The 24,478-nt window shown below is 34.5% G+C and overlaps 1 protein-coding gene across 5 annotated transcripts in view; it reads left to right on the forward strand.

The window, feature by feature from the left end:
• LOC136031200 (protein madd-4-like) overlaps nucleotides 1-24,478 on the forward strand; it is a 369,461-nt gene that overhangs the window by 201,095 nt on the left and 143,888 nt on the right. For all 5 annotated transcript variants that reach the window (XM_065710561.1, XM_065710563.1, XM_065710562.1 and 2 more), the window contains 2 exons: nucleotides 909-1,143; nucleotides 23,177-23,363. In XM_065710561.1, coding sequence (XP_065566633.1) covers nucleotides 909-1,143; nucleotides 23,177-23,363 — 422 coding nt within the window. The remainder of the gene's footprint in view (nucleotides 1-908; nucleotides 1,144-23,176; nucleotides 23,364-24,478) is intronic.

Here is a 24,478-nt window from a genome sequence, read left to right on the forward strand (position 1 = left end):
ACAAATATGGAAAGTGTTTGGTGGGACTGTAGCCAGGAAGTATATATTATAGAAATAAGTTTCTGATCGTTGGATAGAAAATTCTTTGCTCTATTTTTTGATACCCCACAACAACAGTGTCAGGTATAGGAATCTAGAATGTAAACCCGAAACACGTTTTATAATTATTTTGAATTATGGAAAAAAAATAATTGTCGGCTTTAAGATTTGATTAGATCAAAATATTCACCAGATTTTTTTATTTCTATTCATATAAAACCACCGAAATCACTAATTCAGGAACGTCAGGCAAACTCCAAATGACATGGGAGGTATAGGAAGATTCCTTGAGAGTGCATCCTGCCTTAAAGAGGTTCCAACTCAAAGCCCAAAACTCCGTCCCGCAGCCTAGAGTCTGATATCTATATTTAGGCATGAAATTGTAGCTGGACCCTTTGAACGCATCTTTAGCAAATTGTGTTATTTTTAAATAAGTTCTAAATGGAATATAACAATGTTTTGTTTGTTTGTTAAAGTTAAAAAAGGAAAACAGCAGTGAAACTTGACAAAGAAATTTTGAAGCTATTTAGAATTTTCCTCGTCAACTATTTCCCTAACTTTTGGCCTGGATTAAACCAGGGGAGGATCTAGAGCAAAATCTCGGGGGAGGCCCAATGTGACAAGGGCGCCAATGAACAAAATCCTGGAAGGGGAGGGCAATGTGAGAAAGGTACCAAAAACTGACCAAATTGACCAATTTACTAGAAAAAAAGAGTAAAAAAGAAGAAAAAACAGGATAAGAGGGTGCCAGAAAAATCTTGGGGTTTCTGGGTCCCCCCGGCCTCCCCTGGATCCTCCAGTGAATCGAACCCATTGAAAACGTTGTTTCACCAAGAAATTATTTTATAAGCCAGTGTTTTTTTTTCTAGTGTTCTGTCAGCTGCGGAGAGGGTATTCGAGTTAGAACAGTTGCATGCAGAGATGATCATGGTCTACCTAGTTTGCTTTGTGAAAAAAATTCCATGCCACCTTCTTCTGAAATTTGTAACACGGGTTTGGTTTGTCCAACCTTATTTCCAGAAGGAGAAAGCTCAAGGCCTCCAAAGACAAGAGCAACAGAAGGAAAAACTCCCTCGAGCAATCGCAAGAAGTTCATTGATTCAAGTGAGTTGTTATTTTCGTCTGTCTAGTAAGATAGTGCTTACTAACTTTATCTTTACATTAGCAATGACACTTTATTTGACATAATCGTGTAAAAATACATTTTTATTATTATTATTATTATTCGATAAAGGTGTTCCAATGCTGTTTGTAAAGCCATTGTTTCCTAGAAAAGCGGTTCCGTTATCTAACGATCGTAAGGTAGCGTTGAGGGACGTCACCAAAGCGTCGTCTATACAGACCATCGAAGTAAGTTTCCTAGAGAACGTCGAGTATCACCGTAACGTCAAATAGCAGTACTGTCATTTAGAAGACGGTCGTCATAGCGGTGATAAACAGCCGTGGTATGCTTTTTGCGTGTAGTTGTGATCATTGTGATGATTGGTGAATTTAGTGAAATGATTAGACATGATTAGTGACAACGTGACTTGGAAGAGCGAATGTCAAAATGACGTGCGTCAATAATGAAGAACGATTCAATGTTTTTGTAAAAAGTCACGAAGCGTTACACAATATTAAATGAAATGAGTACAGGCAAGCTCAGAAGAAGTCAAATTTTTGGGACAATATCAGGATAACACTATAAAAAATTGAAGTGGTATCCTGACACCCTCAGGGTCACAACTCTTGACCGCTAGATGGCGGCACAACTTTTCTAGGAAACCATAACCTAATTTACCTAGGCTTTGAATCTTATCCTTCACTGTTCGACAAACATTTAACTCCAAATCTCACTGCGTGTTCATTTTGACATACATTTTTGCTGTAATTTTTCGTATCTCCTATGCGTTTTGGCTTTTGGCTGCATAAGTTTTCAAGGAGCGATTTCCTACCTAAGAAGAAAATAATCCTCGAAGTAAGATTATGGGAAAACTGGCGACTTGGTTGGGCTTTTCAGCCAGTCCATCTGATTTATGAGCGTCACCCGGAAATTTCTAGGGGAAAGAAGGCAAGTGATACCAGCAGTATTTCTTTTGCCAGGGTTCAAATCGGAGTGTTTCTAGTTTTTTTTATCCCCATCATCCCCACGCCCCTCCCCCTTGATGTCTTCTGCTATTAGATTTTCTCTAGCTTTGTTCAATATCATTTCACCAGATTGCAGCCAACTTTCTGTTCCGTCCTCCAATAAGCCAAAAAGACTATAGTCTACTGTACGAAGTCTTGGAATGCAATATGCTATTCAAAATGTTCTTATACACAGGCTCTTGAAATGTTTAGTTCATAAGTTTACCTTTGCCAAGTTTGAACGAATTCATCCGAAAAAATGGGTGAAATTTTCCAGTGGCCCTTCTACCACCTCTCGATTCTAAAAGAGCACCAACATGTTCAAATCTAAGTCAAATATACCCACTTAAATGAAGGGGAATAAAATTAACCTACCAGTTCCTTTCCAACCCTTTAAATAAAAGAAATAGGATAATAATAATAACAATTGAGTCACTGTGTCTAAATTCGGGAATGTTCTTCCAACTTCCAGATTGCGATGTGAATTACTACGAAGTAGACGCTTTGGCTTTATTTACTTGGGCCCTAGCTCAGCCAGAGGTGACCCATATCAAAATGAGTATCTGCAAAAATATGGGAAGGCAAATAGGAAGGGGGTACGGAAGCGCATGATGGATCCTCTACCCATTGCCCCTCCTCATTGAAGGGCCATGAAACGGAGATCAGCGCTGCCGGTAGGGACTGAAAGTTCAGTGCCGTATTCTTTTTTTTTTACCTCTTACCTAGTGTTTGTAGAAAAGGCCTTGGTGTGGCATCATTTTTCATATTTTATTTTTAACTCTTTTAGTATTATAGTGTTCAGAAATATCTGTGGATCTAATGTTTTTTTGCAAAAATCACATGTTTTTAGCTTGAATAGTTAATAGGTTTGACTCATTGCAAAGACTGGGACGGACGACACACTCGGAAAGGTTCTTTTACAACCTTGAAAACTTAAAAAAAAAATAGAAATCACAAAGCCTTGTCTTAAATATGTCATTAGTCATCGTGTCATATCCCACACTGCCTCTGCTTACTTACCATGAATTGTTTAATTACTTGTGTGATTATGTCTCGAATCCTTTTTTGTGTATTGATCTCAACTTTAATTGTTTGTATTGAATAGGTAGCGCTCGGTGATGCATCATAAACCTTTCACAAATGTTTATTTTTTCTAAATGTACAGTTTTTAAGCAAACGAATTTCCACCAACACAACTTTATAAAACTGAATCTGAAATGTCAGCTTTCTTTCGTTAATTTCCTTTATTTTCACCAATGTTTCTGTTATTTGTCATTGTAAGTAAGTTGGATCACCTAAACAGATAGTAGGCTAAATTTAGAGAAATCTAGTTACGAAATTTAGAATAAAACAGCACACATACAATAGTTACATCATCTCATATTATACAACATCCTGTAGTAAGAATAGAATCGATGTACAAACCTGTTCCAGTTACTATGTGACCCTCCCCCGGTGCGTGAAAAAAAAGCTATGGTGTATCTTGTATTAAGCAATTGTTCTTTACGAACCTTTTAAATCACCCTCAAGTCGGGATAATCAGCCACCACCGAACATTAACGCACCAACATTGCTGTATCTTAAACCAATCCCTTGATCTGAACTAAAAACAAGGAATAAATTCCCTTATCTGGATTCTACGCGCTGGAAGAACCCATCTTGAAAATATTTCTACGAGTGGTTTCTCCTTTCTATTTTTGCCTTTTTATAGAAATGTATGTATGCAAGAGAGAGAACAAGGAAATGAAATGGAAACACAAGTTGTTTTTTCCTTTCGGATTGTTGCTCTCTTAACTTTCAACTTAGTCCACAAAAAATCGAGAAACACAGGTCAGCAACTTTTTGTTAGAAAATTCGTGAGCCAAGACAAATTAGGACAATTCTTGCCTTTTTCCAAGAATGAGTGTTTCTTTGCCCTGAGGTGCTGTCCTAGACTACCTTAGAAAGTTTTTTCTATAGTATACGATGATAATACAAAGGGAAAATTTTCATTTTTACTATTGCGAATAGCTGTTTTGTTCAATAAATATTTTTCTTTTTCAAAAAATAATCGGTTGTGTATCTCTCATTTAGGAAATGGATCTAGAATCAAGAATCGATGCTTTTACAATATTTGTTTGCATACTGGTACAAAAAAAAGAGTATATAGATCATGTTCACTATCATGTTCCAAATATCTGTAATCGCATAGTCAGCGGTTAGTAATAGCTATTACTAGCCACTGACTGTGCTACTTTGGGTTTACTATAGCCTTGCCACCCTTGGATTTCAGATTTGCTCGAATGTAAATAAATGAGTAATTACAATGCTCAACACAACAGTTGTGCTAAATATAGTCAACTAAAGATTTCATTTTAAAATGGGAAAGCTTGCTTTAATTAGGCCATAAAGGGAGGGAGATGAACATGCAGGACTATGTCGAGGATCTGACTGGTGGGCTCGTTTTGGGTTCTACAGGAACCTTTTTAGTATAATTTTTCTTTTGGGAAGCTGTGTAATTAAATTTTTGGTGGGGCCTGCTCTACGAAAAAAATTGTTTTGTCATTACTGATTGTTTCGTATTAAACCCTTGAGACTTTTTAAATTTTTTCTTTTAATTAAAGAAAAAACAAGCCTTAAAAGTTAAAACAAACATGTTCTATCCTACATGTGAGGTGAGTTGCCATTCCATCTATCCCAAGCTCTTGGCACTAAATGTAAGTTATGCCAGCCTGATTGCATTTTAGAGTGTAGTAAAAATAGCACGTTGATAATTGCACATGTTATATTTGCCGGTGTCCTTCTAAAACATTTTAGATTTTTGTGTGTGTGTGAAATTGAAACATAAAAAGAGCAACATCATAGCCTCTAAGCCTATGTATTTAGTGCAAACAAACTCAACGGTGATATTTCTCTATTTTCAGGATTATGAAAAACTAGGACTTTACTGAAAACACAAAACCCAATGAAAAACATAGAAAACCGTACCTTTCGAGTCCTAGTTGCTCTTGGACCCGATTAGTAATTAAGTAGCTTGTAGAAAATAAAAGAACTAATCTATAAGTCTCTCAATGGTTTCTCACTAGCCACTGTATCGATAATTTCTAGCATACTATTCTCCTAAAATTTCAAGAGAAAAAGAGTTTAAAAAAGAAAAAAAGAGATTATTTTTTAATAAGATTGATTGATATATAATGGATCAGTTGATAAACAAATAGATTAGTTTTTACCAGCCCTGATATCAATAGCTAATAATCAACACTTTTAAACGGTAGAAACGGACCTTGGCATCATTAAAATCGCAAATAATAACCATTATATAAACTCTAGAAACCTAGTTATATTTCTGTAGCACAATTAATCTCAAGCCATGGCGGTATTTTTTGTAATTTGTAGGGCTATCACTACAAAGACAGCTGTCATTCGGATTTGCCTCCAAAATAATAATGCATTATCCACCTTAAAGCAAAAATGTGATATCATTCATTGGACTAAGATCATTTCGTCGAAGTTGCACCTAATTATATGAGTTTAACCTGAGTAAAACATCCTAATGCATTTTATTCTTTATACTCTACTCAACTCGATACTGTTATGTGTATTCAGTAACGCACTTGTTTTGCATAATCCTACATATGTAAGGAAATGTCAGCAGTTAATTTACCTTCGCTAATTTTATAGATATATGTTGCATAGGCTTCAAAACTTTAATTTTTGCCCGTTTTGGGTTTCAATTTCGCTTCTTTTTTTTACTTTCATCAGGGAAAAATTAACTTTTTGTTAATCATGTTAAGGCTCATAAGGCATTATTACCCTATACTGTGAATGTAAATAACTCTCCGCCTTTAAATTTTACAATCCTCAAATTGTCGGTCTCCACCGTTTATTAGTGGAAATAAAAGGCCAAACAAAAAAGTGTCAGAACCGTATTATTATGCTGTGGCGAAAGGAAGAATTTCTAGATGTTTTTTTTTGTTTCACTTTATAGCAGTCTTAGTGTTATGCTGGCGCTAATCTCGAACTTATAAGGTGGTAGCGTGACAATAGTTAATACATGTGTTATACGATGCATAAGGCTTCATGTTCAAATTGCGAATTAAGGCAATATTTTAAATACACATAACAATGCCGCAACGCTGATAGCTTTGACGTGCGATCGGCGAATTACAAAACGGAATACGGATATACGACATAGACTTCCAAGCCTCCTTTTTGATGCAAAGTCTGCCGGTCACTTCCTATAAACACAAGGTCCCTAAAATCAGTATTAAAAGAGGTAAACCAACATATGACTCGCTAGGTCTCTGAGAAGAGATTGTTCGCCCAGGTAGAGCGGTTCCCTGAATATACGTTAGAATATACGATACAAAAAGTTTAGACTCTAAAAATGACTGTTGTTGTTGGTATTTGTTTCTTATTTAACAATACAACACATGAATCACAATCTTTGCAAAAACAAAAAAGAAGTACCATGTTCTTTTGAAGGAAGGTTGGGAAAATAGTAAGTTCGAAGGACTATACCTCTTCGCAAAAGTTTGGAAGATAATGACCTGAAAGTGCATTTTTTTCATATTTTGACCCCTATCCTATAGAAAATCCTCTTCACTTCCACCCTCCTGTTGGTCATATCCATGTACACCCATGAACGTTTATTAACGATTCTGGATATACTCCTGTATGTTCTGAACCCCTTTCCATGGTGATAGTGTTCCTTTTGGAAACCAGTGTTACACGAAACGCCAGATTTACGAGCGTTCTAGCGTCGAAACCTAAAAAACAAATTATAAGAGTAAGCTTAGTCAGATTGGCTTCGTGAAGTCTTCTTTACTAGCGGATCGAATCCCCCCCCCCCCAAAAAAAAAAATCGAGGTAAAGACTGATACATTTCAGGATTTTCGATGTCATAAATGTCAGTTTGCGAGTTGCAGTGTCGGATGACAGTCTCAAAGACAAAGGGCCCAGAAGCAAATTTCCCGAGTACCATAGGGAGCTGCCATAGCAATGTTGGTAAAGCTTGATAGGGGATCTTAAATGTGTCAACAGTTCGAAAAGCTAACGAAAGCTTAGTTTAAAGCAAAGAAAAGGTATAATCTCCTATTAATTGTTAAGCAAGACGCTGTCTATTCATTGTACATGCAGCAGAAGTAATGTGCATCCTGTATCGACAGATTTCAATCGAGGTGGTTAACACAATAGGAAAATTCCATAGGTGTCAAGTTATTCAATGATACTTCTTTTGAGTTTATTTAAATGTTTTCAAAGCAGGTTTAGTAGAATATTTTTAGGGTCTGTCCTTTCCTGAAATTTAAAGTCTTTCATGAGTCTGTCCTTTTCTTAAAATTTAAGTTATTTACTGTTTAATAAAGTAGAATTGAGAGAAAGAGTAAAACTTTAGCGTAAAGAGCGGGACGTTGAGGGAGGAACAGCCCCTTTCATACACGGAGTAATTTCTGTTCGTTTTAAGTTTTAATGTCGCTCCTTACTTTCAGTTAAAAAAAACTTGTTTTTTTTAATTTAATAATGGAAAAAACGTATGTTAGATCCTTGATGTACCTTAGCTGAAAAATTTTAGATATTGTTCTCTCTGGGACAAGAAAGTTATAAATTTTGCTGAGAGTAGGTGGGGCCCAGAAAAGGACCAAAACATTTGTCTTTGCTAGTTATATTTCGAACGAGCTCTTATGGATAGTTTAATGAAATGTGTCACGAAAGACAAACGTTTCAGTAAATCAAAAGACAATATGTGCCCAGTTTGCCGAAACACCGTGTCTGTAACATCTTGGGAAAGGATTGAGGAATGGAGCTGAAGTTTCCAGGGAAAGACAAGGAGGATTTTCAGCTATATCTAAGCACACTATGTGTATCCAGGTTGTCAAAAGGGCGTTTCGGCAATTTCTTAATAGAAGATTATTGTATTAGCTTAATTGTAAATCAGGGGTTTTTGAGGAGGATGTTGAACTAAACACAAGGCACAATGTGCATCCAGGTTCTCAAATGGGCACATCTGCAATATATCAGGAATAGTTAGCGGTGTTATTTTGAAACGTTCATGGAATGGTGGGAGGGGAGTTGAACTAAGCAAAATTAAACTATGTGCATCCTGATGGTCAGAAGGACGCATCAGCAATGTTGAGAGGGATGTTGAACTACAACAAAAAACACTATGTGCATTGGGGTTGTCAAAAGAGTGCACCTTTAATGTCTCAAGCATGGTGTTTCGGGGAGCTTTCAGGGAATATTTAGGAAATTTTAAATTAATTCAAAAGACACTGTATGCGTCTTGGTTGTCAAAAAGGTTTAATCTTTAGTATCTCAGGAGCGACTAATGGGGCTAAATTGTAACTTTAGGGGAAAGTTAAGGGGGATTTTGAACTAAATCTAAAGACGCTCTATGCATCCAGGTTGTCAACAAAAGGGGTATCTGCAATATCTCAGGAGTAGCTAAGGGCATTGAGTTGAAACTTTCAGAGAATGCTGATGAGGATGTTGAACTAATTAAAAAGATACTGAGTGTTTTAACTTTCAGTTGAAAAACTTGTTTTTTTATTTAGTTTCATAAAGAAACAATCAAATTTCCTAAACAGGCAAAATCAAACAGACAATCAATCATCTCATATGCACAATAACTTACAGAAATTGTTATAAAGATATGTTCCTCCATACGAATCTTTCCCATACCTTCTTTCTTTTTGGACTGTCAATGCCACTCAATTTCATGTTTTGTCACTGTATCTATTATTTATTTAAAGAGGCTTCCTTCATATTTCTTACTTCTTTGGATTAGCCGGGAGATTCCAAATAAATGCCCTGCGAGCTGGAGGGTCTGAAAGAATTCCTGCCCTCTCCCCGGGGCCTCTTTTATCTAGACGTCTTGACTAAAGAAAAAAAAACTTCTGCTCTTCAATATCATTGATTCAACAGCGTTGTGTTCTGTCCTGTTCATGCGGTGACGTCAAATGGAATCCTTGACCTGGAATTGCTTCCACATTTTGCACGATAGACTTGATAACTATAATTTGACCTTTGGAATCAAATCAAAGATTTTCCATGGAAGATTACGGAATCAAGGTCACGCAAACATCTTCTTATAATTAAATAAGTACAAATTGCATTCAAAGGATCAGACACATGTCTTGCAGTTCTTGTTTCTATACGGATAGAATAATCAAAGAGCTAATCTAAGAAGTCAAGTTTTGGCAAAGAAAAATACTGTTTAATTGTCTTCTTCTTTGCAGAGAAATAAAATAACATAATTACTAAGAGTTATACATTCTGCTTTCGGGGGCTATGGGAATAGCTTCAAAACTTAAAATAGTAATCCATGTAAAATTCCACATGTTTGCAATCAACATGATAAATGAATTTTATCATGTATTTTTAATTGTTTTTAATTGTTTTTTTTAGATACTTCTAACAAAATTCTAAGCCCAGAACTTGAAGAATTCTCCATAACTTGATGTAAATTGGCATTGAAGTTGCGTGAAGATTGCAAAGCAAATTTTTAATTAATATATTTTAGACAAACATATAGTAGGATATATTCAAAACTATCGATTTCTTCAGCCATGTAGGGGCCCACACAGCGGCATAGTCTGGTGGAATCGCTCCAGGGGGTAGTTTCTTAAGTGTGCCATACTTGCCCCTTGGGGACTTGAAAATCCATTCAGTTGAACCATTGTATGGTTAAAAATACGTTGCACGACATCCTTCTATTCCGATGCCATTGCAAACTTCCATGTTTAAACCGCTTCGGAATCTGAACAGCAAATTCTCTTTCCTAAAGCCTTTCTCCTGGATCCATATTTAGCATTGGAACTTATTAGTGTTTGCGAGGACATTAGCAAAGAAGAGCTTCAATTTGAGAGGGAATGGGTACTGGACTTCACCAGGGTGTCTCAAGACCAACCCAATGTTCTTTAAGGAAGATCGCTTGAACTTTGAGAGTTTATGCCAGCAGTAGAGGGTCAACAACTGTTTTCTCAATATTGCCATTATGTTGCGATTGTATTTTTCTACCGTCCTGGTAAATACAGCCTGCTGCGAAAGAAGTTTTTCAAAGATGAAAATAAAACTACCTTTGATCAACAATGTATGTGCTCAGTTTGTCAAATCGCGCTTTATTTTTCCATTGAGCACGAAGTAACTGATGGAATAAATGCTGAAGAAGCTATAAACTGCTTGGTTTCTCTTAGAGATCGAAAAGTTAACCTGCAGTTCATTTGAAGGAAACTTAAAATTAGATAATAAAAGAGAAATCTTACAATATCAATTGTAAATGAAGCCGCATTATAGGAATTAGCATTCCAGTTTGTTATGACTTCTTCGCTTTTATTAATTTGTGTTCAAATTTAAGATTTTTTGTAGATCCCTTAGATTATTATTGTGCCATAGTTCATATTTGTAGCGTTGTTACTTACTTCTCTCGTAAATGAAGGAGGAGATATTTGGAACAGTTGTTTCGCTTTATTTATTTAGGAAGATACACGCTATCGAAATAAACATTTTTTTCTATATCGTACGAAGCTTGTACAAAGCTTTGTATTTGTGGTTGCGTGTATAATATTTTCTACCTTTTTTCTCTAAGACAGCAAAAAGCTGTTTCCAAGATTGGATAATTTTGTTAGATGGGCCGGAGCCCAGTCAAGTTTGGAAACCACTGGGCTAATGGTATTAAGGTGAAACTTTCAGGGTATGTTGAGAGGGACATCGAAACAAATTAACAGAAGCTTTGTGGATCATTTTTTTCAAAAGGACGTCTTCAAAAGGGAATCTTGAATATTTCAGGAATGTCAAAAGGTACTAAGTCGAAACTCTCAGGGAATGTCGAGGGAGGGATGGAACTAAATCAAAAGATGTGTGTATATACAGATTGCCTGAAGCCATATCGCAATATCTCAGGAACGAATAAGGGTACGAATACGAAACTTTTTCAGGATATATTGAACGAAATTGGGAGACACTATGTGTATACAGGTTGTCAAAAGGATGTGCCTGTAATATCTCAGGCTAAGTTTATCAAGTTAAAGTTTCCAAGGCATGTTGAACTAAAAAGATACTATAGACTTAAAGCTTTTCAAAATGGCGTATATGTATTATCTCAGTTACTGCTAAGCATAGAATTTAACGGCTTAAAGCATTCACGTGAAAATTTGATGGAATCCTGGATGTGGGGACCAAATAGGTTTTAAATTTTGACTTAAGGAGACCAAGGAGAGCTTATAAAGGGCAATAAACTCTTGAAGGAAAATTTGATTGTATTGATTCATAGGGGAATATATATATATATATATATATATATATATATATATATATATATATATATATATATATATATATATATATATATATATATATATATATATATATATATGATCTCAGGCAATTAAGAAAAATCAACTAAAGTTTAAAAACCAAGCAAACGTCAATCGGAAACATGTCTGGTTTAGTTTGCTTGGATTGAGGTTGGCTTGGTTTTTAAATTAATGACGGTATAAATCCAAAATTACTGAGTATTTCAGGAACGAATATCATTATGTAAGCTGTCAGTCAACTTTCATTGCTTCTTTCCAGTAATTTTGACTATTATGGTGATTTTCCTTGTTTCTTTGTTGATGTTCCGACAAGTAAAAACACACTGCTCGGAATAAAATTTGTCTTCAGTAAATCAGAAATGACGCTCTGACCTCTATAATACTTAGGGGTGTTAGACCTACTCCTTTTTGTGGTAACTGCTGTTCATTTTTAGTTTAGTTTGAATATTCATTGTAATTCCAGTTCGATTTGGGTCTCAAATAATTGACACTAATTTCAGTTCATTTTAAGTTGCAATTATTACTTCATTTTCGCTCGCCTTTTGTTTTAATGTAGTTTTTTACTTTTTTTGAAAAACTTATTTTTCGGAAAAATTTTTGTTAAGTAATCTTAATTATTTTACTATTTGAACAACGTTTTAAATGAAACTAGTTTAAGGTATAGGTTATAGTGACCAGATCTTAATGAAAGTTAATTTTTTTGTCGTTGTATGTAATTTCATTGTTTAATGTTGAAATGTATTTTTAGCCAAAACAGGAGGAAAAAAAACAAGAAAAAGAGTGAACTAGTGGAATCTATTGAGTTTCCTCAAAGTCCAAAAAAAAAAAATGAAAAACTTTGTCAATAAATAGATATATTTTATCTACTGGCTAAGTTGGAAATACACATAAAAGATTTTCCTTGTTTTTTAAACTAATATAAGTTCCACTTTCGGATTCTTTCAGTTTTACGTATGCAGACATTGAAGCTAGAACGTTTTTGTTAATCTCAATAGCTATACAATTTTGTTCTTGTCTCCCTTAACAATTCCCGGGAAAAATTATATTTGGGTTTTCTATGCTTAGACTACCGTTTGTTCCAGCAATTTACTTAAGATTGCCGTCAGATATCCTTTACGCCTCATTTATTTTCCACTTCTGACTCGAATTGGACATAGAGGGGACAGAACCTTTGTCAAAGACGCAGGAAACCGATGGATTACTTTTATACTGTTAAAGATTAATACTACATTTTGAATGATTTTCTACGAACTATTTAAAGCAAAGCGAAAAGAAGGTAAAAAAAATAGTAGTCTCTTTGCTCTCCTGATTATCGTTAATTAGAGCTTTTCTTCCAAAATAATGTCAGACCTAGGCCCAAAGAAAAGTCTTTTAGATTTTAGGATTATTCAGAGAATTAAATTTATTTTAAGAAAATAACATTAAAATGGTAAAACAAAAAAAAAATCGAATTTTCTGGTTATTTTTTTTCGAAGTGCTTTGCTGATTAAAACACGCTAAGGACCTTTATTAAACTTATGATAAAGTGAGCTAAAATTCCTGTTAAAAAAAGACTTCAAAGAGAAAAGAGACTTTTAGACTTCAAAGAGGCGTTCGACTTTGTCTAAAGAGAAATTCTATGGTCCACTCTTCCTTGTTTTAGCATCCCACCCAACCTAGTGTTCGTAACAAGAGATATGTGTGCTAAATTCAGAACCCACGTTATTGGAGAAAGCCTTCCAGAAAGCTTCGAAAACCTTGACCAGTATTTTTTATAAGGCTGCTTGTTATCACCGAAGCTGTTCATTGTCCTCTAAATTGCAGTCCTTTCCCTCATCGACAAGCCATTTGGCCCCTTTCGTGGGTGGAGTAGGGGTGGATGGACAAACCAGAATATACAACAAACGACCGATTCTCTTTGTTATCTTCAGTATCAGGATGACGACGTCTATTCAATCACTAGGGTCTTTAAGGGAACCATGAGCCCCTCTAAAACAAAAGCCAGGCACAGCTTACGAAACTCATCTACAACGCTCATAACGATGTTGTTCAGCTCGCTCATCATAGCAATTTGCTATTTATGCAAATTGTGAATCGTTTCTGTGGATCTTTGACTTGAGATCTAAAGGATCAGTTCAGCCTCGCTGCCTTCGAAAAAAAAATCCATCAGACGTATTGCTAAGATTACGCACATATGAGCTAATATAGTGGCGACATCAACAAATTTGAGAAAGAACAGGCCACGAAAGGACCTTTAAAGACAGATAAGACTTAAATCAAGTATGTGAATTACAAATTTGAGGCTACAATCGCAATTTCAATCGCAATCTACAATCGCAATGTCGCTTGACTTAGAGTAAAACACAGTACGTATCTTAAATGTTTCACAAATTATCTTAATTTCTACCACAAGTTGTATACAAGGATTTATAGGCTTGCTGGTTAGAGCCCTAATATTGCAGCATTGCAGCACGAAAGTCCAAAATCAGAGCCCGGGAAGCGACTATTGTACAATTTATATATATATATATATATATATATATATATATATATATATATATATATATATATATATATATATATATATATATATATATATATATATATATATCCATCAATCTTGGCACCCAAGGGTTTTGAAGTAAGTAATTATAAATATGAAGCTAAATTGCAACGTGAGCATCCTAAAACAAAATACAGTGTGCATCCTAGAATTTTTCAAATGATTTCCAATCTCTACCCACTGTTTTCACTGTGCTTATGAATTTCTGAGCTTGTTGGTTTGAAGGGAATGTTTTAATCTGAAGTCCAAAACCAAGCACAATAAATACATTTCTCTCAAATAGTATCTGATGTGTTCGGAATTTGGCATTTAAGGGTTATAGAAATTACTAATTTAAAATAATAATCTGTCCCAAAAATGGGCTTATTTTATTACTGAACAAACGCTTACAATTCCTTGTATAAGTTGTGTAGAAATTGATGAGCTTGTTGATTATAAATCTTATGGATTTCTGTTTTTTTACTTATTTCACAAATGGTATTTGGTTTTCAACAAATTTGGTGTTTAATGGTTTTTAAATTACCATTTAAAAATACAAAGCAAAAATGGTCATGTGTGTAGCCTATCCCAAATAAAACACAATGCATCTCCTGCACGTTTCACAAATGGCTTATAGTTTTAACTGAAGCTTGAACAGAAAACTTTCGAAGCGCAGAAGTCAAAATCAAAGCATTGAAAGAACATATTTCAGACGGTGTTTAATTTCCACCAAAGTTTTTATTTCATGGATATTAGGTTAAAATTGGAACATGTGTGTCCTTAAACATAGCATGTAGCCAGTATGCTTCAAAAATGGCTCCAAATTTCTGCTACAGTTTGTGTAATAGGATATCTGAGCTTACTGATCACAAATCACAGAGTAATTGTGTAACATAGGAGTCCAAACTTTCTTGTTTATTTGATATAGTTACTTTATTATGGGATATTCACTATTTGGCTGTAAGGGTTCCAAGTCTAATCCTTATTTTTTATAAATTTTCTACAGTTGTTTTTAACATTCATGGGGTATAAATGTCCCATGGTACTTTCTTTTATTCTGAAAGGAGTTATAGCCGACCCTTTGGAATTCTTCTTGATAGGATTTTTTTTTAGTTCCACCTTAATTCAGTAAGAGTTTGTATTGTAGATTATATTGTTCGCCTTGATTCAGTATAATTGCCCAGAATCTGGACATTTTATGTGAGCTGGAGCAATCATTCCCCATATCTATCCTATGGCTTCATTTCTTCGCCTTGATCCAATCATATAGTTCTTATTGTTCTACCATATGGATGTTTATTTTTCAGTCAAATTTGCAGAGCGTAGCGTTTCTTCATGAGAATGCCAGACTCGTTGTAAAGTTGACTAATACATCTTCTAACAAATCCCCTCTTAAATCTCAAATCAGATTACTTCCTTGTTTGTGCTTCTTTTACCACGAAAACTTCCCGTTGTCTTCTAATTGTGTATCTGACTGCTCGTCATATTATCTACTCTGATATTATGTGGATCTCTGCTATGCCTTTTGCCCAGTCTGGTTTTAACCTCCTGGCACAGCTTAGATACCATTACAGTTATGAAAACTCGATTTATATTTGAGACACAGTGCGCGGTAACGATGCTAGCAACTGGAGACAGGAAACTGGCAGCACAGCTTAGATAACCAATATTGGTATCTAAGCTATGTATGCAACAAAACAAAGTTGCGTTCCCGCCTATAGTGTTGTAGTACGATCTACGCGTTGGAGCGCGGGCTTGGAGGAGGTGCCAAGTTCAGAGCTCTGTGCCAAAAGCTTCCCATGGGCAAGATAAGAGTTTTCATAATTGTATATTGGTATCTAAGCTGTGCCTCCTGGTGACATCTTCAAGAGTATCCAATATACTTCTAATGGTGGTACACGGCTGCTGTTATTCCTTCCGAACCTTCAAACGTTTATGGTTGGATTTCTAAAGTTCAATATTAAATGTGTAAATAGTTCTTAATAATTTTATTTATTATATTATCATTCTTTCTTATGGCCTGGATACATTTTTTACTACAAATCTTTCTTCTTCTTTTTTATATGTGTAAGGATTTACCAATTGAAATCAGTTCATTCTTATTGGTTACAATCGAGTAGTGTCATCTTTCTTTCTTTTATTTGTGTTTTTGTGTTTTGTCGTCGATACTGTTTTTTCTCAGTCTGGGGAGTCTTTTGTCGCCTCATTTGATCCCACTTTGGGCCATGCAGCCGACTGGGGGAACATCTAACTTTGGTGTTTTTGTTGTTATAGATACGTTGTAAATAAGCAAACTTGTCTATGGCTCATATGCTCTAAGGGGCCCTATTAGAGCATATTCTCAGAACTGGACTGCTGAAATTAATTTTTAAAACAATAATGAAATTAATCTTTAAAATAAAGTTCTTCTAACAGAAGTAAAGTCCAAGATTGAAATTTAGAAAATACAGAAATTATTATTTCGCACATTACACAAGATTTATGTACAGAACTAGCTTAAATAAACTGGTTCGTGATATCTGAATATAATCCTAAAAACTAGCACTTTACTGAAAACTGAGCTTGCTGGAATTTTTAGCAAATTGTTTGCTAAAAGTTATCGACATCATAGCTGACAAAAGACTATTGAGGGGCTCATGAATTTGTCTTTTCTTTTCTGTAGGCTTCTCAAGGAAATTTCTAATCCTTAGAGAATATGTGGTTTTGTGTCTTTGGCGAACCGCTTTCAGTAAACTACTACTATTACTACTATCAACTCACTGCAGCACCAAGTCAACTGAGTCCAACACAGCTATGTACGCTCCTCCTTCATAACGATCATTTCTGATCCGACGCCTTTTTTGAGGGGTCATGGGTTTCGGGCGTTTTTTGAGAATCCAATAGATTTGTTTTTTCAGTAAACTTTTACTATCAATACCAACTGAAATAATGGTTACTATTCTTCAGCGTCAATTGACAATGTTTTTCGCTAGATTTTTAGCTCAAAACACATTTTCAAAATTTTGGTATCTATGGTACATGGATTACTCTTTACTAGATTTCAGCTGTCGCTACTACCATGATAAAATGCTAACAATTAAAGCCATATATTGGTTTTTTACTTGCGATTCATTATAAGTCTGATTCATACATTGTCTAAACCTAGCAGCAAAAAAAAAATTATTCATGTGTTTTAAACCCCTCCTACTTTTGGCAATGACTTTCAAACCTTGATGGGGTTTCTGGGGGCTTAAAACTTTCAGTTTAGGGTCTTCGATTATGAACCATTGATTAGAATCTTAGCATTTTCATTCTTTTGTATTTTTACCCTCTCTGGGCCAAAATTGTTTTTTTATGGCACAAAATGGCCTAAAATTCGTCTCTGCTGTGGTCTGTCAAGGTGAAAGTCTAAGAAGCTCGTGTTCAAGATTTTGGACCATGAAAAAACGATTGACTCTCTTGGAATTTCCATTCTTTGGCAATATAACCCTCTTTAGGCGAAAATGATTGCACAAAATAGCAGGAAACACCACCTTGCTGTGGTATGATCTCTTCTGTTACTTGGAAGAGCACCAAATACTGAAATATCCTTTCAAATGAGCCCTTTCTCCCAACATTCTACGACCACTGGTTTGACACGATCATTCCTGAAAAAAGACATGCCAGCACTTAGAAAAAGTGGTTTCCTTTTTGTTCAAAGTGTGGGGCTGAAATTCTTCTGTAATGGAATTCGGATCATGGATTTGATGTCATTTTTTTTCTTTTCGATTTGACACCTTTATCGAATGATTTCAGGTTGTTTTTCGTAATTCTAATGAATTCGTTTTCGTAATAAACTTGTAGCGTTAATAGATCGCCAAAGAGCGTCAAGGTAATCGCCAAAGACATAGTTACTATGGTTTTCTACTATGCTGAACAAAATGGCTATCTCAAAATTTTGATCCGTTGACATTGGGAAAAAATGAGCGTGGGAGGGGGCCTAGATGTCATCCAATTTTTTTGATCACTTAAAAAGGGCACTAGAACTTTTCATTTCCGTTAGAATGAGCCCTCTTGCGACATCCTAGGATCACTTGGTCGATACGATGACCCCTGGGAAAAAAAAATAATAATAATAAACACGCCCCCGTGATCGGTCTTCTGGCCAAAAATACGAAGGTCCACGTTTTTGTAGATAGGAGCTTGAAACTTTTGCAATAGGGTTCTCTGATACGCTGAATGTGATGGTGTGATTTTCGTTAAGATTCTATGACTTTTAGGAAGTTAGTTTCCAAAATAAGTCATATTTTCTTAGGCTCGTAACTTTTGATGACAAATACTAAATTTGATGAAACAGCATAAAAATCCGATTTTTTATGTATCTTTTAGCATCGAAGTTCCGTTTTTTTAGAGTTTTGTTACTATTGAGCCGGGTCGCTCCTTACTACAGTTCGCTACCACGAACTGTTTGAAAAGTAAACCGATTAAGGCCACTTTTCACAGTATACAAATAAAGAACTTTTTGAGTAATACTAAAGTACTTATCTTACAATTTAAGATTGTTTATTACTCTCTATTGGTATTATAGCTGGTGAGACTAATATATTACCTGATAAATCAATCCAATATTTCTGCATGGTGTTCAGTGACTTTATGGTTATTAAAAAAGTATTTATTTTTATGCTTATGTTTTTAAGATAATTTTAATTGTATACTGATATTAAAGCTGGTAAAAGACTATAAAAAGCTTTATAGACTAGTTTGTTGTTGTCAGGGTATGTACTCACTATTAGCTAATAAATCAACATTCTTGTTTTTTTAGGCTTGGTTTTTGTGTTTTCAGTAAATCGTTAGTTTTCTATAATCCTACAAACATAGGGAAATATGATTCTGTGGTTTATTTTTACTAGCTTTATTGATATATCTTGAATAGACTGTGAAGCAGTAATTTTTATTCGTTTTAAGTTTCTACTTTGCTCTTTACTTCCCTCAAAAAAATTGATTTTTTTAAATTAATTTTGAAAAGATTCAGTCTTGTTTTTACCAATGAGATGCTAAGTACTCCATAGTAATTCTTTAAGAGGATTCAAAAAAATTGGAGATACTTCGGAATTTTATTTTTCTCTGTCAGCTTTACTTTCTACTAAATATGGTAATCGGTTTTATTCAAATTCTAAAATAATCAGAAAAAGTTGTTTGATCCTAGCTACAACTTCTCTTACTCCATTCGTGAAACTAAAAATCCCTTTTTTCCCACTGCTCGGTCAGGTTCATTTGTCACCTTCTGAACAAAATTGTTATCTGGCGATGCTCCAGCAATTTTTTCTGTATTTTTCTTCTCAAAACTTTCAATCGGATTTATGGCATGTCCGCTTGTCAAACTAAATGGACTCCATCGATCTTGGCAGTCAGCCTGAAAATTCTATAAATCTTTAGTCATTTGTCCTATTTGGTGATTATCTCGAGTATTTGTTCGATGAAGAGAGCGAATGAAATGAAACTATAGTATTTCTGGCTTGGTAGGTGCATTTAAACATTTTAGTAGCAACACTGAAGGTATCAATCTTCAAATATAATCACAAGCTAGAACGATATGTTGGATTGAAAAATTGCGTTTAAGAGATCCAGCAACTTACTGACTCAAATATAAATAAGTGCAGGTCTGTATCCTTGTAGTTTGGACATTAGGTCTATTCGCAAAAACTTGTTATTATTTTTGTGATGCTGAGGAATGTATGTACATTTAGAGTCCAAGCCAGTGGTCTGGGCTCAAGACTCCCACCCTTTTCAGATTCTATTACTTTTAGGGGGTGGTTCCTCTTTTCTAAAATAAGGCAAATTTCCTCAGGCTCGTAACTTTTACTAGGTAAGATTAAACTTGATGAAACCCATATATTTAAAACCAGCATTAAAATACAATTCTTTTGATGTATCTATTGGTATCAAAATACCGTTTTTTAGAGTTTCGGTTACTATTGAGCAAGGTCGCTCCTTATTACAGTTCGTTACCACGAACTGTTTGAAAACGAATAGCTAGAATGGTCAAATGAAATGCTAATTTTAACGTCTACATTCCGAAAAATTGCCAAATGAAATATATAAGCTACAGAAAGGAACATGGTATACCGACGGAAGAGGGTTATGAGTGAAGCCGCAGCAAGTACGGGGTCCTAGGTGGTCGCCCCATTTTGCCACCCGTACTGCCATTCTTGGAGGATCTTCCAGGCTCCACAAAAAGTCCAGTTTTTTGCATTTCTCACATATTTTTCACTCAGATCCCCTTTTTTCTGCGTTTTTTGGCGCGAGTCCCGTGGCAAATAAACAAATTAAAAAAAAAAAAATATCACAATTTGTCTGTGCATATTCTCATAAATCGATCCTCAGTTGGGTCTTTTACGTAGAAATATGCACGAAAGATAGAAATAGATGTCTAAAAAAATATTCTTTTAATGACTGTTAAGGCGTGTTTTAACTGGTATTCCTATGCTAGCCGTTTGCGAATTATTTTGGTAACAAAAGCATTATTATGCTATGTAATTAAAATGTTAACTCCATTCTCTTCAAAAGCCTCATATCGAACTGTATCATCTATGGGTTAACCCAATAAGTCTTTCGAATTTTAGTGATATTTATTCTAAAGGCTAATGGTACTAGCTTCCAAAACAGATGCGGTATTGTAGCAAACAGTTTATGAAAGACCTTTTCCCAATAAAATCAATCAATCAATCAATCAACTTATTCAAGCAATAAATTTACAACAAAAACGCTGCAACATAGACTCACACGTAAGGCTCGATGGGTCCTTATGGAACACATCGGTAGATTCAGATTCCTAGGACTAAGGAAAACGAAAACAGAAATGTGGTAGGTACTAGCTACTTGGCCGTACGAAACACCCATTTAAAACAATTTGTTTAGGTAACCCCCGTAAGTTTCTTGAGGAAACATAAAAGCCGGGTTTTATCGAATTCCTGAAGTGCCCCACCGGTGATTATAAACTGATGGGTTATATCTGGATTCATATTATATGCTACTTAAGTCCTTAAGAGGGGACACCACCATTTTTGTAGCAAATGAATGGGTCAATAGCGGCACTTTCTTAGGGAATTCATAAAACTCATTACAAACTCCGATTTCCCTGCTGCAGCGAAATTCCAATTCGAGGCGTCCGAGTCCAACTGAGATGGCTATGTATACTTTTGTTCTTTTTTTATATTTAGTATTTGGGGGGGGGGGGGGTGGACATTCCAGTTTCTAACTATTCGATTCAAATTTACCAGCACTATTTCTTCTTTATTAAGATTCAGTTTCATTAAGTCAGAGGTCTGTAGATTGGAATAAGAATATTAAAATATTGGTATTTGAAAAATTCATATCAAAATATCGATGTTTTCAGCAATATGGATATTTCGGTTATCTTATTGGATATCACCCAGCACTAGACATATCTTGATATTATAAGTACTGGAGCTGACATTGGTTTTACAAACACTAATTATTTCTGTGACTTGTTCCATCTTGGAGTTTTTATTTAGCGAGTTCCCTGCATTTTGTCTAAGAAAGATGTCCTACTTGTTGAAGCTAGAATTTTTAGCAATGAATTAACTTTGAAGACTGCAAAACTTCAAATCATACCTTCGAAAACCTAGGCAAAATTTCCATATAATGCCATAAATTCTCATTTGGAAACAGAAGTACCGATTTTTCTAAAATTCTGATTTTAATATTTATTACATTTTAGACGTTTAATGCCGTAAAATGTAAGCAAGAAGACATGTACTCTTCTATGTCCAAAATTAAACTTTACGCTAAGAAGTAATTTCTAAAGTTTCCATCCCGTTCGATTTCCTTGATGTCATAGAGGTAACTATTTTTTCAGAGTGTTTTTTCCCAACACGGATGGCGGGTCTTGAGCTTCTAGAAACTGGTGCTTACATTAGTGTTCCATAAACAAAATTCTTTCTGTAACTTTTTTCATTTTTAAGTTTTAACTCCTGCGAATTTCCTAAATTTTGTCTAAATAAAGTGCTTTAGTTTCGAAGCTTAACTTTTTAGAAATCAAATAACTTTGAATTCTGATAGGACTCCAAAATATCAGCTCGACAACCTAGTCAGTCCCCATATCTCTCACAAATTCTGGGAATAATACCGGAAATCTTATTTCGAAACAGAACCTTAAATTTTTATCTTTTAAGAAACTTTTGATTTTGACACTTAGTATGTTTTAAATGTTTAATACCATGACAATTAAGCAGAATAAGTATTAATCGTAGAAAGTAGTGCACAACTTCAATGCAGTTAAAAACAAAATAATACGGATTCAGAATTTGGCGATTACTTCTTACACACATAACTTATTTCAGAAATTTTTTGATTACAAGTCTACCTTACAAATAATTAATTAAAATAAAAGTTTCTGAAAACGAAGCTTTTCAAAGAAAAGTAAACACCATGTTAAACTTAAGATAAGCAGAACTAAATTTCTACGTTAGTTCAAACTCAAACCGACCAGAAATTACTGTTAAAGAATAATTGAAACCCAAAATGAACAGAAATCAAATAAACAATTATAGCAAACAAACATTCAACGTGTACTAATATAAAATAAATAAATAAATAAATAATAATAAATAAGTAAATGAATAAATAAATCTTAAAACGAGTAAAACTTGAATTGAATATGCTAATCAAGCATAAAACGAACAAAATCACTACAAACAAGAGTTTGCTACTACCTCCTCCCTAACTGTAAAAGTCTAAAGCCTACTGCGTCGTTGGTGCTTTACTGAAAACAAATTATGTTACAAATATTTTCTTCTGTACTATAACATTGAACATAAAATTACTGTGAAATAAAGTTTTGAAGTGATGAGCTTTCAGCAATTAATATTATTATATATCAAATATTCAGTTTAATTTTATTAGTTCTTCCGAAGACTGTTATCATAACAAATTCCGGAGACACATATAGTTTTCACTACAAACAAGAGTTTGGCTACTGCCCCTTTCCCTAACTGTAAAAGCCTAAAGGCTACTGCGTCATTGGCGCTTTACTGGAAACAAATTATATTGCAAATGATTTCTTTTGTACTTATTACAACATTTGAAAATGAAAATTACAGTGAAATAAAATCTTTAACTGATAAGTTTTCAGCAATTAACACATGAATATCAAATGTGATTTTAATTTTATTAGTTTTATCAAAAACTGGTCAAGATACATGTAGTTTTAGTATTTTATTACAAACATTCTTTTTTCTAGGAGAGAAATATCACTTCTCGAAATCATCTGAAGAACAAATGTTTCATGGTTCCACTGATGAGCTTCGAAGATTTCTAAACTCTCGAAAACAGCCAAAAAAGGAAGCACTAGTTTCTCTTCGCAATGACGACACGTCTTTCATAATCAACAATATATCCGCTGAGAAAACTTATTCTAGTGAACCTAGGTATGTAATTACATTTGACCTTGCTTTAAATATGTAGCTTTTACGGCATTGATAAAATATGGTGTTGGTGTCCGTTTTATTTTATTCCTGTACAAACAGCCATAACTTATAGTTCATTATTCTGGGGTCTATTATTTTTGGAGGCAGAGACAAAGAGCGCTTAGTAAAAAATAATTATTTTTATCTTGCTGCTTTCCTTTACTGCGATTTTTTTATTGCTAATAGTTTGAGTTATGTTCGGGACTTGTGTTTATGTACTCTTACGGTTTTTTCTATGTTAAATATCCAAGAACTGAGCATTTGACCGTATTATATATAAGATAAACGAACAATTACCTAGTAGGTTTTGAGAGAGGGGTGTAACAGTTGGAACTTCAGTGAATCACCTGAATTCCTTCAATGTACTTTTTTGAGGATCCTAGAACTAGTATTCATGGTTTAATAATATCGTGACTTGTCCATACTGGTAAAAAAAAACTGATATACCGTATTTTTGCTCATATTGTAGTCTAAAATTTAGTCATAGATACATTTTTTATTCATTTTTTTTATTCATTTTCTTGGATTTATTTGGATTTTTGTTTACAATTTGAAATGTGAAAAAGCATCTATAATTGCCTGAAGAGTATTCAAAGGATTAGTTAAGGGCCAAGGAACTAGAGGGAGAATATGTTTTGAATTTGGGAGGAGAGGTGAAATTTTGGTGATAGATTAAAAAATTTAAAAACTCAATAATATGAAAACTAAATGAAAATATATAAGAAATTATAAGATAAAACGCAGAAATGTGATAGTCTATTGGTATGAGCCAAAGAGCCCTTCTCATGCATATGTGCCTACAGAAAACTCTAAAAATTCATCTAATTTTAAATAAGAAAGCAATGAATAATATTTTGACAGTCGTCCCTTCAAGCAAAAACATCTAAGATAGCTGAGATTATATTCATCTTTGGCCACCTTTTTTTTCCGTTTCCGATGAAACTCCGATTTTCAACCCAACTTTCCGAAATTTGGATGAGCGAAGTTGTGGCCAACTAAATATGCTTCTTTTATCATGCAGAAATTAAATGCAGAAATTACCCCAAACAGTCATCAATGAATAGTTTCTAAATGAC

The sequence above is a fragment of the Artemia franciscana genome, chromosome 9 (assembly GCF_032884065.1).
Source record: "Artemia franciscana chromosome 9, ASM3288406v1, whole genome shotgun sequence".
Classification (NCBI taxonomy): Eukaryota; Metazoa; Arthropoda; class Branchiopoda; order Anostraca; family Artemiidae; genus Artemia; species Artemia franciscana.